Source organism: Biomphalaria glabrata, chromosome 6 (assembly GCF_947242115.1).
Source record: "Biomphalaria glabrata chromosome 6, xgBioGlab47.1, whole genome shotgun sequence".
Classification (NCBI taxonomy): domain Eukaryota; kingdom Metazoa; phylum Mollusca; class Gastropoda; family Planorbidae; genus Biomphalaria; species Biomphalaria glabrata.
In genome coordinates, this window is record NC_074716.1 from 18,993,184 (window position 1) to 19,010,898 (window position 17,715).

The 17,715-nt window shown below is 35.3% G+C and overlaps 1 protein-coding gene across 1 annotated transcript; it reads right to left on the bottom strand.

The window, feature by feature from the left end:
• Window positions 1-1,041: 1,041 nt before the first annotated feature.
• Window positions 1,042-15,835, bottom strand: LOC106075817 (uncharacterized). Its single transcript, XM_013236703.2, has 4 exons — window positions 15,699-15,835; window positions 7,192-7,775; window positions 5,222-5,423; window positions 1,042-2,751 (listed from the first exon to the last, which is right to left on the bottom strand). The coding sequence occupies exons 2-4, from the start codon at window positions 7,688-7,690 to the stop codon at window positions 1,503-1,505; spliced, it is 1,950 nt and encodes a 649-aa protein (XP_013092157.2). The 5' UTR covers window positions 7,691-7,775; window positions 15,699-15,835; the 3' UTR covers window positions 1,042-1,502.
• Window positions 15,836-17,715: the final 1,880 nt, after the last annotated feature.

Below are 17,715 nucleotides of genomic sequence, written 5' to 3' on the forward strand. Positions count from 1 at the left end.
TGGCTCTAAAATGAGCTGAAGCTCAGTTTTAAAGGCTTTCAATCTACAGAGCTATGTCCGTGTGCTACGTTATTTAAGAACGTTGTTTCCATCAGATCTAGAAATGAAATTAATTCTTTGAAACAAAAGATGTCATTGGGATGGGGAGGGTTGGACAACCATTTTGTGAACTGGCACTTTCAAAAGAGCACTTGTAGTAGGTAAACAAAAACTCTTGGAATAAGGAACACATTTTTTAAAGAATATTGAAAACTAATTCTGAAACAAAAATCACACTTTCGATTATTTATGAATTCTGAATTGTATTCCGATTATTTTTTCAGAATTAAAATAGTCTATTATACAGTTTCTTCTTCTTCCAAAAAAAGATAATTTTTCCTTGCATTTAAGCATATTGTAAAATTTAAAAAAAAAGATTTAGTTACATTTCAAATTCAATGTAAAAAACAAAACCAACAAAAAAAACAAAAAAAAAACACACTAATTTAGAAGCAATGAATCGAAGGAAGGCACATTTGACAAGTCTTCAAATAATAAAATACAAGAAAAACCTGGCATGTCTTTGGCAACTTGAAATGCTGAAGTGAATGAATACAAGGCACAAATTGAACAATGAATGGAAATATTTCGCTGGACTCAACCAGTTCTATATAACTACAATGTATAGGGAAATCTTACTAAAGTTGGTCAGTTAAAAGAACAGTTTACTTCTCAACAAAGACATGTATAGCAAACAAAAGTTGGTCAGGCCTCGTGTCAATATCTGCTGTCGGTAATCTAAAGTATCTGAAATGTCTGAATACAAAGGCCTCAATAATTAATGTTACCTAAAAGATTATATGTTAGTCTCAATGACTGAGATCAGTGAAGTGATACCAATGTTTAAAAAAAGGTAATTGGTATAAAGCTAAAGATGTGTCTTTTTTTGTTTTACTTATATCAGAAAATGGTTTATTGTGTGTGTGCGTGTGTATATATAAATATATATATATATATATATATATATATATATATATATATATATATATATATATATATATATTGGTTTATTAGTGGATGGTGGCTCTGATATCATTAAAAGATATTTTTTTGTTACCGATTTTAATGAATGATTACAAAAAAACGATGGTAGATTTCCAAAATCACGTAATGGAAAGAAACAAATTTTTGATTGTGATTTGAAAAAAAACAACAACTTGTTTTCGAATTTGTCATAAAGAAAATTAATTCAGATAAAATACTTCAGAAAAGATACTATTTGAAACTCGAACACGTTAATAACACGTGGGTGCTAAGTGTCAATACAAAAAGTAAGTTGTAGTCTTTCCTAAGGCTCTGGTGACTTGAAACACACACACACACACACATTGTTGGTGTGACTTGAAACACACACACATACACATTGTTGGTGTGACTTGAAACACACACACACACATTGTTGGTGTGACTTGAAACACACACACACACACATTGTTGGTGTCACAAATAATGACCGAAGATATTTAAACATAAACTAATTCGTTATTCTCACGTTTAGTAGCCCAGATACACAGACTTGAGGCCCGAGTTATTTTACTGGGGAACCACTGCGTGATGAGCCACATAATGGCGTAGCGGAAGCTTGGCATCAGGAAGAAGTACATGAGACATTTGTAGGCAGCATTCAGTTTGATCAGTGCCTCGTAGACTATGGCTTGCTGAATGTCTCGCGATGAAGGTCTAGAGGAAGAATCTGAGAACAGGCTAAGTGCTTGAGTATAGCTTGAGGGCAGGACCAGGGCCGCGTACAACAGACCGGTCATCATGACGCAGATGGTGCACGAGGACACATCGTTGGGGAAGCTGTGATCCTCTTGAATGGAGGGCACTCTGGAAGTGTTGGAAGCGTATGAGGTGTACGTGTAGCTCTTCCACTGAGATCTACTGAAGGAGTTGAAGGAAGACGCTTTCTGCCTACAACGTGGCTCGCTAGAAGCGATACTGTCCTGGGAAAAGTCGAATTTATAGCTATCATCTCCTTTGCATTTGTCCAGCCTTAGATTGCTTAAGACAAAGCTGTAGAATTTGGAAGGAGGATTGGATTCCGGGTACTTGTTGTCCAGATGAGACTCGTTAAATTGTTTTGTCTCATCCTCTGAATGACTGGACTTGAGGATCTCAACGTTGACGATGATGCAGTCATTGTTGGCTCTGTGGGACACGTCCTCAACTTCCGGCGTGTTGATGTGACTCTTGGGGTCAAGGACATTCAGTGACTCGATGCTCAACGCATTATGAGCTGGCCAGGTGGCGAGCTGGCTGCTGTTGCCTGATTGGCTGAGGCTATCAAACAAGAAATGGAACGAGATCGGCGACGTAGCTTCTGCGGCTTGTTTCCCACCCAGGTCAAGCAGAAGACTTTTAGCCTCCAGGCTGCCCTTTCTGGGCAAATGCTCTGATCGTACGCTATGAATGGAATCATTCCCATGGTGGCCAGTGGTTTTTCCGATGGAGGTAGACAACTCGTCGATGGTGGATAACCTGGCACCAGCGTGAACATAAACAATGTCTTTTGTAGGCGTGTACCGCTCGTTCATGGGCGCACAGCTCTCGGCATTGCTTGGCGTCGGGGATTCGTGGACAATGTTCATGTCATCCTCCTCGTCCTCTTCTCTGAAAGTGTAGTAGACTGCCAGCTTCAGCAGCAGCATCAAGTCCACGCCAGTGATCATGGTAAGTGGCAGAAATACAGAAGCAATCATCTCCAGCTTTCTGTGAAGTTAAAACAGACGAAAAGAATGTTAGTTTAAAATAGAAAGAAGAAAATATAAATACTTTAAGAAAACATAAATACTGTAATAAAACATAAATACTTTAATAAAACATAAATACTTTAACAAAAAGTTGATATTACACGTAGTTGTATCAATTAGTTGGGACCCAGTTATGTAATTAAATTTGTAATAGTTCAATACTAACAATAAAAAATCTCTGCGATTAAAATACTTTTACCAATTGTTTTTCTTTAGCGCAATTTCATGCTTTTAGTTTTCTCAATGCGCTATGATCCTAACACTTATCTGGACCAGTTGGGAAGATTGATTCTTGTATTGTCAGGTAAAAGAAACAATTCTGCTAAATTTCAGCTTGTTTCGGGTGTGGGTGTAGGAGAAATAACGTGTACAAACTTTTGACCAGACAGAGAGAGTTGATAGAAGCTTTGTCACAAAACATAGAAAGTCATGTCAAATATAAAAACACGAAGAGTACTATTTTCTAACAAATGATAAAACTAGAAATATTCTTGTAACCCTGTATAACAAATGATAAAACTAGAAATATTCTTGTAACCCTGTATAAGAAATGATAAAACTAGAAATATTCTTGTAACCCTGTATAACAAATGATAAAACTAGAAATATTCTTGTAACCCTGTATAAGAAATGATAAAACTAGAAATATTCTTGTAACCCTGTATAAGAAATGATAAAACTAGAAATATTCTTGTAACCCTGTATAACAAATGATAAAACTAGAAATATTCTTGTAACCCTGTATAACAAATGATAAAACTAGAAATATTCTTGTAACCCTGTATAAGAAATGATAAAACTAGAAATATTCTTGAAACCCTGTATAACAAATGATAAAACTATAAATATTCTTGAAACCCTGTATAACAAATGATAAAACTAGAAATATTCTTGTAACCCTGTATAACAAATGATAAAACTAGAAATATTCTTGTAACCCTGTATAAGAAATGATAAAACTAGAAATATTCTTGAAACCCTGTATAACAAATGATAAAACTATAAATATTCTTGAAACCCTGTATAACAAATGATAAAACTAGAAATATTCTTGAAACCCTGTATAACAAATGATAAAACTAGAAATATTCTTGAAACCCTGTATAACAAAGAAATGATAAAACTAGAAATATTCTTGAAACCCTGTATAACAAATGATAAAACTAGAAAATATTCTTGAAACCCTGTATAACAAATGATAAAACTAGAAATATTCTTGAAACCCTGTATAACAAATGATAAAACTAGAAATATTCTTGAAACCCTGTATAACAAAGAAATGATAAAACTAGAAATATTCTTGAAACCCTGTATAACAAATGATAAAACTAGAAAATATTCTTGAAACCCTGTATAACCAATGATTTGTTCCAGACTTAATGTGTGTACTAGCAGCACACACCGGGTTACGAACGTTGATTTCTTACCACGCTTATATTATTATGGCCAGAACACCCCTTCTTTTTTTTTAATTTAATAAGTACATCACATTGAAACGATCAACCTAACAGACTATTTTAGCCCGTGAATTAGTGTAACTGTTACATTGAACTTTCACATCCCACTCTGTCTGTCTGTCTGTCTGTCTGTCTCTCTCTTTCGCTCTCCGGAACCCTCATTTTGTTGGGTTTTGTTTTACTTGCGCAACATAATTTCTCCAACAAAGACTTTTGACTTGATTTGGAAAGAGCCGCTTCATAATGCGCCCTAGACACATCACTACTCTCATAGTCTGGGCTCGCTTATTGAAGTAGCATCCGCTCCAACCCATCCCAGCCAACACCAAAAGGTCCTACGTAGGCCTCTACACATTCCCAGTTCTACATTTCTCTTGGTATTTTATTCTCTAAATAAAAAGCAATTTATCAATTCGGTTTTATTAATTGTAATCGTTAATTTGATCCGATTTAAATGTAGCAAAATGACAATAGATCAAGATTGATCTTTTCAATGCTATTAGAGTTTGTTGTTGTTTTTTTTTTGACAGTGTTACAAAGTACCATTACTTGCTCTCTCACTCTCTCTCTCTCTCTCTCTCTCACACACACACACACACACGAAAAAAAAAAGAAAGAAAAAGACTCTAGATTATTATTATTAATGCTATTAGGATTGTTTTTTGTTGTTTTTTTTTCATTGAGACCGCGTCTGAAATGAAGTGGAAATGACGTAAGGCCTATTAAAAAGAAGTTGACTTCGGGAAAGAGGATGTAGGGTCTGAGAGATAAGCAATACTCTTACTACGACTGAACGCGGCCTAACACCAACGAAAGGTGCTATTCCAATAGTCTAAGGGTCAAGCAACGTGACCACAAGTCTTACTACGACTGAACGCGGCCTAACGCCAACGAAAGGTGCTATTCCAATAGTCTAAGGGTCAAGCAACGTGACTGCATGTTTTGTGTTCACTAGATAGAAGAGCTCGTTACCTAATGGTCAGGTGGACGTGTAATGTTTCTTTCATGGGCACACAGAAAGTGACGTCGCCGGAGGTCAAGGTCTCCATGGACCACAGCACGTGCAGCAGTGGGGCGGCCACTAACATGGACAGCAAAAGTAGGGCGAACTTTGTGTTGAACAGACGTCTGCGTCTGCTCTCGTGGCCGGCGTTGGTGTGTGCGTTCAGGCGATCTGTGGACACAAACAAACCAATAAAGTATGGACTAATGAGCGAGACGGACCTATACAATTCAGCTATAACGTGTGTGTGTGTGTGTGTCCTGCGGCTACTTCCGGGTGTCGTTTTCTTTTATTGCAATATCCGTTGTCTCTATCGCTTCCGCCTGCCCCTGACTACTCCGGTGATGTTTGTTGACCATTACTACATCTTTTCTTGATGGTACAATAAAATATTTTAATGCAGTCTTCATGGAGATATATTTGTTAAACATTTCCTTATCCCAAAGATAAAAGCTAAGAATAGGTGGACATCTTAACACACGTAGTGGAACGAGTCTTTATTTTTTTTTCATTCTGACGTCAATACCAACTAGCTGAGTTTGAAAAGGGGAAATAACTGAACTGGTATTTCTCTTATCTTATTTTTAACGACCCCGAAAGAGGAAAAGCCACTATCAGTTTTGTATGATCTGTCTGTCCGTCCGTTTTTCCGTCCGTCTATCCTTCTGTCCGTCGGTCCCGTTAAGATCTTAGAAACTAGAAAAGATATTGAAAAACCGATATCATGATATGTTTGTGTTACAAAGGTATGATGCAACGCCTACTTTTTTTTTGTTTTCTTAAAGCAAAGCGTTTAGTTTTTACAATAAGCCTATGCAAGCAGGTTTTTTTAAAAATAAAAATACATTATTTTTACAACTATTCACTATTAATTGTAAAAAAAAAACTAGGAAGGGAATTTTTTAGGCATATATAAATTATTTATTGAAAAGGTTAAGTCATTTTCTACTAAAAAAAGTTTTTAAAATTATTTCTATTACTACATTTATTGTTTTCTGCTGTACAAGTTAGTTATATTTAGTGTGAACATTTGTTTTATAGGAGAAAGAATGTATTTAGTATGTACATTTCAAACGACTTTTAAGAAGCAGTGTTTCATAATATATACACTTGGAGTGCAATAAAGGAGATAACTAATGCATATGCATATCATCAGAGATGGGAATCGAACCCATTTTGTTAACTTCGAGTTCGGTCAGTTTTATGTTGGAGTCCTGTTCCGGTCTATAACGAAAATGGTTTGGGTTCGGTTCGGTCAGATCTAAAGTTCAGGTTCGGTTCGGTCAGATCAAAAGTTCAGGTTCGGTTCGGTCAGATCTAAAGTTCAGGTTCGGTTCGGTCAGATCTAAAGTTCAGGTTCGGTTCGGTCAGATCTAAAGTTCAGGTTCGGTTCGGTCAGATCTAAAGTTCAGGTTCGGTTCGGTCAGATCTAAAGTTCAGGTTCGGTTCAGTCAGATCTAAAGTTCAGGTTCGGTTCGGTCAGATCTAAAGTTCAGGTTCGGTTCGATATTATGACATGAGTTAAATAGCTAAACTAAGCACGCGTAATAAAGTTCAATTTAAATGTATGAGTTAAAACACTTCAAAACTTTATAGGAACAATAAACAGAAAATAAAGTTTAAAAAAAAAATGAAATGAAACGCTCGCATCTAGTGGAAGGAGATAAATCTCCGCTTGGAGTCGTACCTATACTTCCGCTCTTCAAGTTTTGGGCTCCCCTCCCCCTTTTATTTCCTACACCACTGTACTGTGTTATATCATTCTATCACTAGATGCTTTAATCATCTGATTTGACAAGTAAATGTCACTAAAGAAATAGCAATCCGTATTCAGCTTTAGAATTTGTTTGTTAATATTGAAACTAGTCATACAAACAAAAGCCCTATAATTACAGGTGAAGTGAAGCGCAAAGTCAATACACTAGAAGCCTCTACTTACTCAAGTGTGATATAAAAATCAGCCACGCCTCTATGGACTTGGAGAAGGCCAACACGAATGTGGTCACTTGACACGCCCCTGGAATCCTGTACACCATCACTCCTATTTTCGTCAGATAGATGAGTAAACAGGTTAGCGTATACAGCAAGTTGACCACGCCCAGCCCTGCCAAGGCGTGGCTTAGAGGGCGGAGCCTCAGTGGAGTGATGAGGAAGACGAGCGTCAGAAGGGCGTTCCCCACGATTCCCGTAGCCATGGCGACGGGGTCGGCCACCTGGACAAACTGCTTGCTGGTAGCATCGAAGGAGTCCGAGTTTCCAAAGTGTTTCGAAAGGCGCCCAACTTTATTGGAGACGCCGCTGTCGTGGTATGGGGTCAGTGTGGAGGACAGAAGAGCAGGGAACAGTGTGGAGGCAGGGGTGGTGGTTGTGAAGGACAGATCTATAGTCTGGTTGACCAGAAAGGAAAGAAACGCAGGAGGCATGGCGACCACAGACATGAGGAATAGGATAGGATCGACTCCTGAAGTTGAGGCATTCGATAAGGTCTAAGCAGAGTTACGACCAAGGATTCGGCTTGGGAATCTAAAATACAAAATAAGTAATAACAATAATAATAATAATAATAATAATAATAATACTGTTTGTAAGGAGTTGTTACCATAGACTTATATATATTGTATCTAGACTGGACATGGAGAGCTTTTAAAATTACAAAAAAATATTATTTTTTTTAAAGCTGAACCAAGGCGTTGTTTTGTAAAGTAGTTATAAGAAGTAAAGTTGTTGTTTTTTTTTTCAACCCTAACCTATGTAACATAATTTAATGTTTAGATCTAGATCTAGTAATTGAACATTAAAAATAAGAGTACTCTCGTCTCAGAATTATTATTTTGCAATTTTTAGATTCATAATCTAGAAAGATCTAGGTAATCAATCTATTTAAATGTACATAAGGTAATTAAAACCAACAGACATGAATTATTTCGATCTAAGATTTTCGAAACATTATCTCAATGGAAACTAACAGGAAAATGGCTTTATTTCATATATTAGCGTGAATATATAGTTCTGTGATTAATGGCCCATTCTAATTCTAAAGAAAATCCGAGAAATGATTTTGCATTATTTCTAAACTTTGAATACTAAAGATCATGACAGAAGACAGAAAAGATTGTTTGGGGCGACTTCCCTTACAGCTTCAAAAAGAGTTACGTACATAAAAATCTCGTATGTGAATCGATCAATCGCGGATAACAATTTGTTTCTGGTTTCCAGTCTAGATATAATATATAAGTCTATGGTTGTTACTTTTTTTTTTAATGTTGGATTTTTAAAATTTCATAATAGGAAAACAGAAATAATCGGAAAACACAAAAATTAACAAAAAAATTAACACTTGTGACTTGAGCCAGATTTTTAAAGTTATTCTTGTCAAAGATATTTTAGATATATCATGTAAAGCCAAAGATCTGAGTGGGCAGGAATAGAATTACAGAGCTTCAAGAGTGAACTGTAGAATTCAAGAAAAATTAATTACATTTCAAAGTCTAACATACCTTGTAACATTTATCTAAAAACCTTAGAATGTGCCTAGCACTATGTCTAGCATGTATGTGTTTAGCACTATGTCTATCTTGTATGTGTTTAGCACTATGCTAGCGTTATGTCTAGCATGTTTTTTGGTATGCATAAGTCTAGCAAGTGTGTATCTAATATTGCTCAGCGTATATGTGTATATGTATATGCTCTAACATATATCATTGTCTAAAACTCCAGGACAGCACAGAAGACTAAAAAGTCTAGAACCAGTAATGTATAAAACACTGAACCATAACTTACAAATACAAAAACGCAACCTAATAATATATCAAAAAAAAAACAACACAAAGATAAAGTGACATTTCTTATTTCATATTCTAGAACACATGTGTACAAGTCCTTCTTCCCTAGTGCCATCAGAGACTGCCGGAACAAGCCAGAAAAACCAATGACTTAGAGTTGAAGTTTCTAATTACCATGTAAGACTAGAATGACACATGGGTCGAATAAGACGTAAGTATCGTCTTTTTATGAAAGAACGTCTGAAACTTATAAGATTAGTATGTGTGGGTGTGTTTCAGATTGTGTCAAATGTGTGTGTGAGTGCGAGAGAGTGTGTAGCATTGTGTCTAACGTTTATTTTAGCGTGAATGTGCCCATACACACATTCAGAATGCACACATACACACATTCAGAATGCACACATACACACATTCAGAATGCACACATACACACATTCAGAATGCACACATACACACATTCAGAATGCACACAAAAAGGCCTACTCGTATCTTCCATCAAGCGACAAGAAAGAAGACACTAGTCCCTTGAGTCTCTATGTGGAAAACAAAAACTTGGATCATTCAGATATAAGAAAACATTTCGACGTCTGCTAAACATTTGTGTACACTCCAGTTTGTAACTCATATTCCATTGTTATTGTCTAGTGTTTTTTTTTAAATGTAATTTTGGTTTATCATGTGACATTGCTGTATGTAACTATTATCTAAGTTTCTAGGTTTTCTGGAAGGTAAAATATCAGTTTTATATTTCCAGCCAGATCCTAGACTTTGAGAAACAAGTTAAGAGATTGAAAGAAAAAAATGTATCGAGTAGGCCTATCTACAGGCCAAATAAAATTTAGCGAGTATCTACAGGCCAAATAAAATGTAGCGAGTATCTACAGGCCAAATAAAATTTAGCGAGTATCTACAGGCCAAATAAAATTTAGCGAGTATCTACAGGCCAAATAAAATGTAGCGAGTATCTACAGGCCAAATAAAATGTAGCGAGTATCTACAGGCCAAATAAAATGCTTCAACAGTTAAGAAAATTCTGTATTTTTTTCCCTTTAAAAATGTGTGTTGCAGTTTTCCGTTAAAAAAATGGAGGCGGATTTTTTAAAATTTAAAGTAAAACGATAAGCCGTGTCGTAACTGACTAGATCAAATCAATTTGGCTGGGATCAAACCAAAACAAAACCAAAAAAAAAAAAACTCTTCAGACATATTTTGTTTTTAATGCTATGTGCGAATTTCATTCATATACAAGTCTACATGGTATTTTTTTTCTTTTTTTTTACTCTTTTTAGCATATCTGGTTAAAAATGGCTGCAATCTAATGTCAAGGTTATTCTATGAAACAGAAACTGGTTGATACAGAAGCGTTATACTGTAACAATACAGCAACAAATACTTGGGTTTGTGTTACAAGACCTAATTCGCAGTGCATATTGTTGTAGGCCTATAAATGGCACATTTCTTATTCCATATGCTAGAACACATTCATACAAATCTCTTTCCTCCCTAGATACTTTGAGCATGGATTGGGTTGCCTGAATCAGCCAGGAAAACCAACGACTTAGCAGAGTTGAAGTCACTGATTAATATGTAGGACTACATTAACAGATGAAATGCGTAAGACTTAATTATTTTCTCTTTTGAAGTAACGTCTGTAATTAATAAGATAAGATAGATAAGATAAGATAGATAAGATAAGATAGATAAGATAAGATAGATAAGATAAGATAGATAAGATAAGATATGGTAATGTTTATGGTAATGATAATGATAACAATAATGATGACGATAAAGTTTAGTTTGATGTAAGACTTGCGAACAAGATATAATGAGTTTTGTTCAATGTGTGCCAACTAATTATTGCCTGGAGTGTTTAAGTAACCAGAGAAAGAGAGAGAGAGAGAGAGAGAGAAAGAATTACAGACAAGCATCACTCTTTCTCTATCCCCCTCTTTCTCTGCGTTTCTTGCTCAATACTCAATCTCGAAAGAGGGAGAAAGTGAGGGAGAGAGAGAGCGAGAGAAAGAAAGAAGAGTCAATTAAAGACACGCATCACTCTTTCTCCTTTTTCTTTTCACTTCTAGCTCTCTACTTCCCCTCCTCCCAACTCAAAAGAGAGGTGAGTGAGAAAGGGGGAGAGAGAGAGAGAGAAAGTAACAGAGAGAGAGAACATGAGTCTAAACTAAATGTATAGATATACTTCTGTCTATTCCAGTTCAACTCTGCCAATGAAATTGGAGCAGAAAATCAATAAACATCTGAAGTTACTGGAGATTTCCAATCATTAGACACAAAGCAGAGGAGGGAGGAGTATTTCACCACAAGTTTGGGTTTCACTTTGAAAGTAATAACAACTGACTTCATTCATTGAACTAAATCCCTAAATCCGATAAACACAGATAAACATAGAAAAACACAGATAAACACAGATAAACACAGATAAACAAAGATAAACATAGCGTTGCTGGCCATTCCAAAAAACTGCTCACTGGACTAATTATTTCAACACTGGCATGTACTAGGGCTCATTGGAGTTTAACAAAAGAGACTTGCGCTTTCTAAGCACACGAGGTAATCATTGGAAAATATGGACGTGGCTAAGGCAAAGATCAATTAATGTATTTTTCCACTCATGTTTTAAAATAAAATTTGAACTTTAAGTGACCTTTTAGCACTTATGCTCACCCATACAACGAGGTCACCCACCCTCTCGATCAAGGTCATTGCAAACTAAACTTCTTTTGCGTCTTATAGAGTTTTAAAAATGGTTTTGTATATCCACTACAGTTATCTGCTCACCTCTCGAATGTATTTTTGTTATATTTTCATTCGTGTGCCCCTGTATTATTATTGTTATTTTTACAGATTTTATCATTCATGTTTAAACAATAAACTAACTTGCAGATAAATGCATATGAGGGATTTTAATAATTAAGTTTCGGAATACAAAGTAAGGGAGTAGTGATCAAATATATGTATTCTAAAGAATGTAGTTTTACAGAAATACTTTTACAGCACTACAAAAACATTTTTTTTTCCACACTTGTGGTTTTTGTCATGACTTAGTTGGCAAGTCCTTGTGTTCTTGTATTTAAAACGAATCTTCCTCTTTTGTCAATTTTAATTTTCTTAGATATATTTTGAGGTTATATTATATCGTCTCCATATTTCTCCATATCCATTTCAGTTTGTTTTCTCTCTCTCGATATTTTACTGCTAAAAGAACGTACACAGGATCTAAAATAAGTCCAAATGTAGACAAAGGGGAGATGACTGTGTCGAACTTAAATAGGAACATCACTATTGTGACAAGACTTGAACAGACAGTTCAGATAGTGAAAGTATTACATTTAGATATCAGTAGGCTAATGATCGCTGCATGAATTTGAAGGTGTAAAAGGAAACTGTATCACTAAATCAAAGTCTTTCCATTCGGAGCATTAAAAATCAACCCATGAAAATCTTGTAGTGCAAAATAAAAGCTCAATATAAATGAAAAGTCATGTTTAATGCACAGATATCTAGAATCTACAATCATTTCAAAATAAAATCTAATTAGAAAAAAAAAAAGAACTGAAGTGCCAATCATGTTAAATTAGACATATAGGCCTATACTAGATTATGCATCTTCTGTGTGATAAAGCTTCAAGTTCAAAAATATATATAAAATATATAGTTCTATGATCTATAGTAGACCTACAAGACAAATGCATGTAAGAAAGCTTTCTTTCGGAATATTGGTGCATCGAATTTGTTAATGGAATTACACATGAAGACAAATGAACTGAAATCTTTACAATCGTTCACGTGAAGGAATAGACATGCAAATATGTAGAGAACATAGCGAAAGCCTGAAACAATAGGCTACCAGTAGCTTAGAATACAAGATAAGATCTCTCAGTGATTTACATTATGCTAGAATAAAACTTATTATGTGTACAGACCTCAGAATAATCTCATGCACTCAAAATAAGAGTTAAGTCTGATAATCTACTCTTAAGTCTGAGCTTATTTCTATAATCTATACTTTAGCTCTGACGTTTCATTTCTATAATCTACACTTTAGCTCTGAGCTTGTGATTTTTATAACATTCTCTTGGGCGCTTAGCCTGCTACAGTTAATGCGTCATAACCAATCTCTCCATCAAATAGACAAAGACTTAAAGTGCGACTAATCAATCGCCATTTGTCTTTTTATTTCTGCATTCGAAACTTTGCAGCTTATATGTCGATGTATCTTCTGCTTTCTAAACCTGGTCGTTATGAGCAGAACTCGTAAGCACTTCGTATTGAACGCCTGTACTTTTTGTTCCAAAAGTTTTTAGTTCTTTACGTAATCTTCAATCTAGGAGAGTTCACTGACGATGTCATGGCAACTGACTTGATGAATGTGAGTGCTGAATAAGTTCTAGCAAAAGTGACATTGAAGTCAGGTCGCCGAAATAGTTCCGTCTTTCTACTAGACCTATCTAACACATTGTGTGTCCAAGAAACACTTAGGATATTGGTTGCTAGAAACTTGACATTAACTCACAACTTACTGACACATTTCTAGTCTACCTTCTTCAAAACAAACTCTACAACTAGAAGCTATACTCTCTAGATTCTAGAAAATAGGACACTGGGACGATGTAGAGAGATACCGCATCCCATGTAGCAAGAGGATATTGTTTTCTCTGTCTCTCTCTATCACGCGAAACTAATTAGCATTTGATAGCTTCAGAAAAGAATTGTATATGTTAAAAAAACATGAGAAATAAATGGATTAAATATACATAACAAGATACTATCAAGTCTATCAAGTCCAGTTTAATAAATAAATAAGAATCCTCCCTCCCCCTCCAGCCCAAGCATACATCAACACAAAGAGAGGGAGAGAAAGTCAGAGGTCATGGAGGAAGAATGTCAAGGACAGACATGAAGAAAGCTGACACTAACAGAAAATGACAGGCGTTGAAGTGTATAAGAAGAGCGAGGTAATTACCAGAGCCCAAAGATGATTTCACAATTACAGATAAAGGGAGAGAGGGATGAAGAGCGAGAGAGACAGGCAGACAGAGACAGAGATAAAGTGAGTGGACAGTGAGGAAAAGAGAAGGGACATGAGAAGGACATGAATAAATAAGGGCACAAGAAACAGTGTGACAAAGAGATGGCCAATGGCTCCATTTATATCCCTATACATCTCCTGACAGAGCCTCCTAATTTCAATATAGTAATTCACTCTCAATGCCCTGTGTGACCAATTAAAAAAAAAAGAACTAATTAGTCTAGCAGTATAATTATTCTAATGGATTTAAGTCTCCTTGTCATAATGTGATACCCTCTCTTTCAAAAGCCAGTAGATGTGCACACTGCGCATACCAATGCACCTGTGGACATGGTGCACACTTATCCCCCCTCCACGCACACACAAACACATACCAAAACTGTCTCAAATGATAGTTAAAAGAAAGCAATAAAAAGTGAATAAATCAGATGTTTCACTAGAAGTGTAAGCCGTCTCATGGGGCTTACTTTTAAAATGATTTGGTTCAAGAGATTAATACACTTTGCATTCATTTGTTTTCTTAATAGTTGGCAAGAGCATTACACCCCTACGGCCCCAGCTCGCTGAGAGAAATGAAACCAAATACCTCTCTGAATCAAACTCACTTGATCATTCATTTCGAAATACCATTAAGCCCCAGCTAAAAGTCGAAGTTCAATTTAGATCTCTATGATCATCAAGTTTTTCCTAGAAAATTAACAGTTGATGTATATCGCTGAGAAAAGAATTACTAGCTCGTTGGCTACACGGTGAAAACTCAAATTTTGACCGTTATAATTTTTCAAGTAAAAAATGAAACAAATTTAAATATGGCCATAAATTGGAGAACACAGGAGTAGTCAGCCGTGGTGTACCGAGAACTGAGGGGTTTATTAAGTTTAAATTTGCTTAAAGTTTATTTATTGATTTATCTAAGCTTTGCTTACATTTGTGTGTAAATGTAATATAGATTATGTCTAGATTATAGAGTTCTAAATCACAAGTCTAGATCTAGTTCTAGATGGCTAGGCCTATATTATGAAAGTACCAAAGAATATTTGCTCAATTATACAATGTCCGCTGGCCTGTTAGCATTGTTTATTCAAGTGTCTCTTAAGTTCAGTGATTTTACTAAAGGTGTTACTCAATTCAAATGTGAATATTTGTTTGTTATAAATCGCTCTAGTCATCCTTAAAATAATACATCAAGGAACCCAAGTCTATTAATTATTTCCCTTTAACCTAGATTTTACATTTCTTGAATGAAAGAATTTCAAAAATATTATTATTAGCAATAATAATAATAATAATAATCCCCCAAAGAATTCTCAGTGGAAACTGATAATGGGACTACAGTGAATGTTGTTTCTCATTATCAAAACTTGACTCTGACAGCGCCCAGAGAATGAATACACTCATTCGTTTCTAACAAAATAATAATATAAAGAAGGAGAAAATAAATAAATGAAGAACAAGATAAAGAATTGTTTGAAACAAACTTCGGTCATGGTAGCACCAGATTATTATGTTTTATTATTTGTTTTTCACTTTAAAAATGAACAACAAAACATAATTGTCTAAAATGTCGACTGCGTTAAGAGATGAGCTCAACTAGAAGTGTAAACCTTAAAGTCTTACCTGAAACTTCAAGTTCAAGTTCAGCAGCCAAGTTTTAGAAATGTGTCCTAGGGTCATAGATGAGTTAAACTAGAGCTCATTTCACCAGACACGGTATTTATGTCGCTCACATACAGCTCAGGACTCCGCGCGGCACGCGGTTTGCCAATAACCTTGAAAATGAGTCTGTCACGTGGAATACTGTCATCTATTGCCGTCCGCTCACAATTTCAATGCCACCGAAGCTATGCGAGAGACAGTGCTGCCAATACAGTAATTTTTGTGCTAAATCTAGCTCTTTTTATTGAGCTTTAGCTCCTTTCGTCTGATGTTGATTCTTCTTCTTAGTTATCAGTATTGATGATTTCATGTATTATGAATAAGAATTGACTTAATCTTTTTAACATATTAAAGTAATAACGTTGTGAAAAAAGTGTTCAAATTTTTTTTTGTTAACATCGTCCCATGTAAGTAGCACGTAAGTTGATTTTGGTTGAACGGTTAACAAGCTTTACAACTAGGAGTATTAGTTTACGATAACTTAATACTCACTTTATCGAATTAGGTTTCATTTTAAAGAAGAGCAAGAATTGCCCTCTAAATTGTTTATGATTAATATGCAAATTTAAGCAAAAAAATTAAATTGGAGAAAGGAGTATCTGTGTGAAGGTTACCGTGATCGCTTTTTTAATGTATTTTATAAAAAAAAATGTGGTACGACTTGAATCCGAACTCAAGGGCTCAAGCCTCTTCAAGCCAATACACTAACCACTGTGCAAGCGAAGTGTTTATGAAAATATTTTTTTATTGTTAGCTTCAAACTTTTAAGTGACAAAGTATAAAGGGGACTAATTCAACTTACACCGCATCATCCCTTGTTTGATACCAAACAAAATAATTAATTAACAATTATTAATTAACAAACTGGTTAATTTTTTAAATTTGATTCTTCTTTTGTCAAGTACACAGTGGCACGATTTTAAAAATCACTTAATACTAGATGTTGAGCTTGGGCGTTTTATCGTTAATTTCGGAGGGGGTTTTAAAATCAAAATCTTCCTTAGCTATGAATTTGGGGATTGTCGTTGGCATAATTTGTATTATTTTGTTGTTGTTTTTTTTTTTTTTTTTTTTTTTTTTTGGTTTTGTTTTATAGAAGACGGAGATTTAACTGCAAAACCCTATGGTAAGTTTTTTTTTTTAAAACTCAAAACACCCCTTGGCTGCGTTGGGGCAAGTGATGGTTTAGTATTAAAATCTCTCCTAAAATAAACAAAATCAAAGCAAAAAAACAATCACTAAATTTCGACCCCCGGGGGGGGGGGGATTTCATTTCGGGGGGGAACCCCCCCCCCCCACCCTCCTGGCTATGCCATAGTTTTATTACAATATAGACACGTTATTTTGAGATATATATTAGATAGATAGATAGATAGATAGATAGATAGATAGATAGATAGATAGATAGATAGATAGATAGATATTATATTATTTAGTAATAATATAAAATGGTATTTTAAATAAAATCTAACTTACTCTAAAAAACAAAACAAATAAAAAACGTCTTTTCATTCTAGCATTCTGGAGTGGTCTGTCCTACCCAAGACAGCCGCTTATCTTGCATCTATCACACTACCTATCCAACAACCAATCGCTAACCTTTTCCCTCCATCACCATAGAAACACACACATACACTCTATAACAAAGGGTGAAGCCATGGGCAGACTGGGCGGTTCTGCACTGCGTCTGCATCAGTCATTTTGTGCACACACACAAAAATGAGTCATTTTGTTCATAACTAAACCCTAATCGGGCCTGTATCACAATACCACAAGCATCAGTCGTTTTGTACACAATAAACAGAACAAGGTCTAGGCTTGTATGAGCCGTGTTGTTGGCCTACACACAGATATGATAGCACTGCAATCTTTATTAAGTTCCACATAAATATTGATCTTTACATAGAACAGTAGGCTACAGTAAAAAAAAAACAAAAAAAAACGAGTCCTTCATCGTGTAGGCTGTAGACAAAGGAAA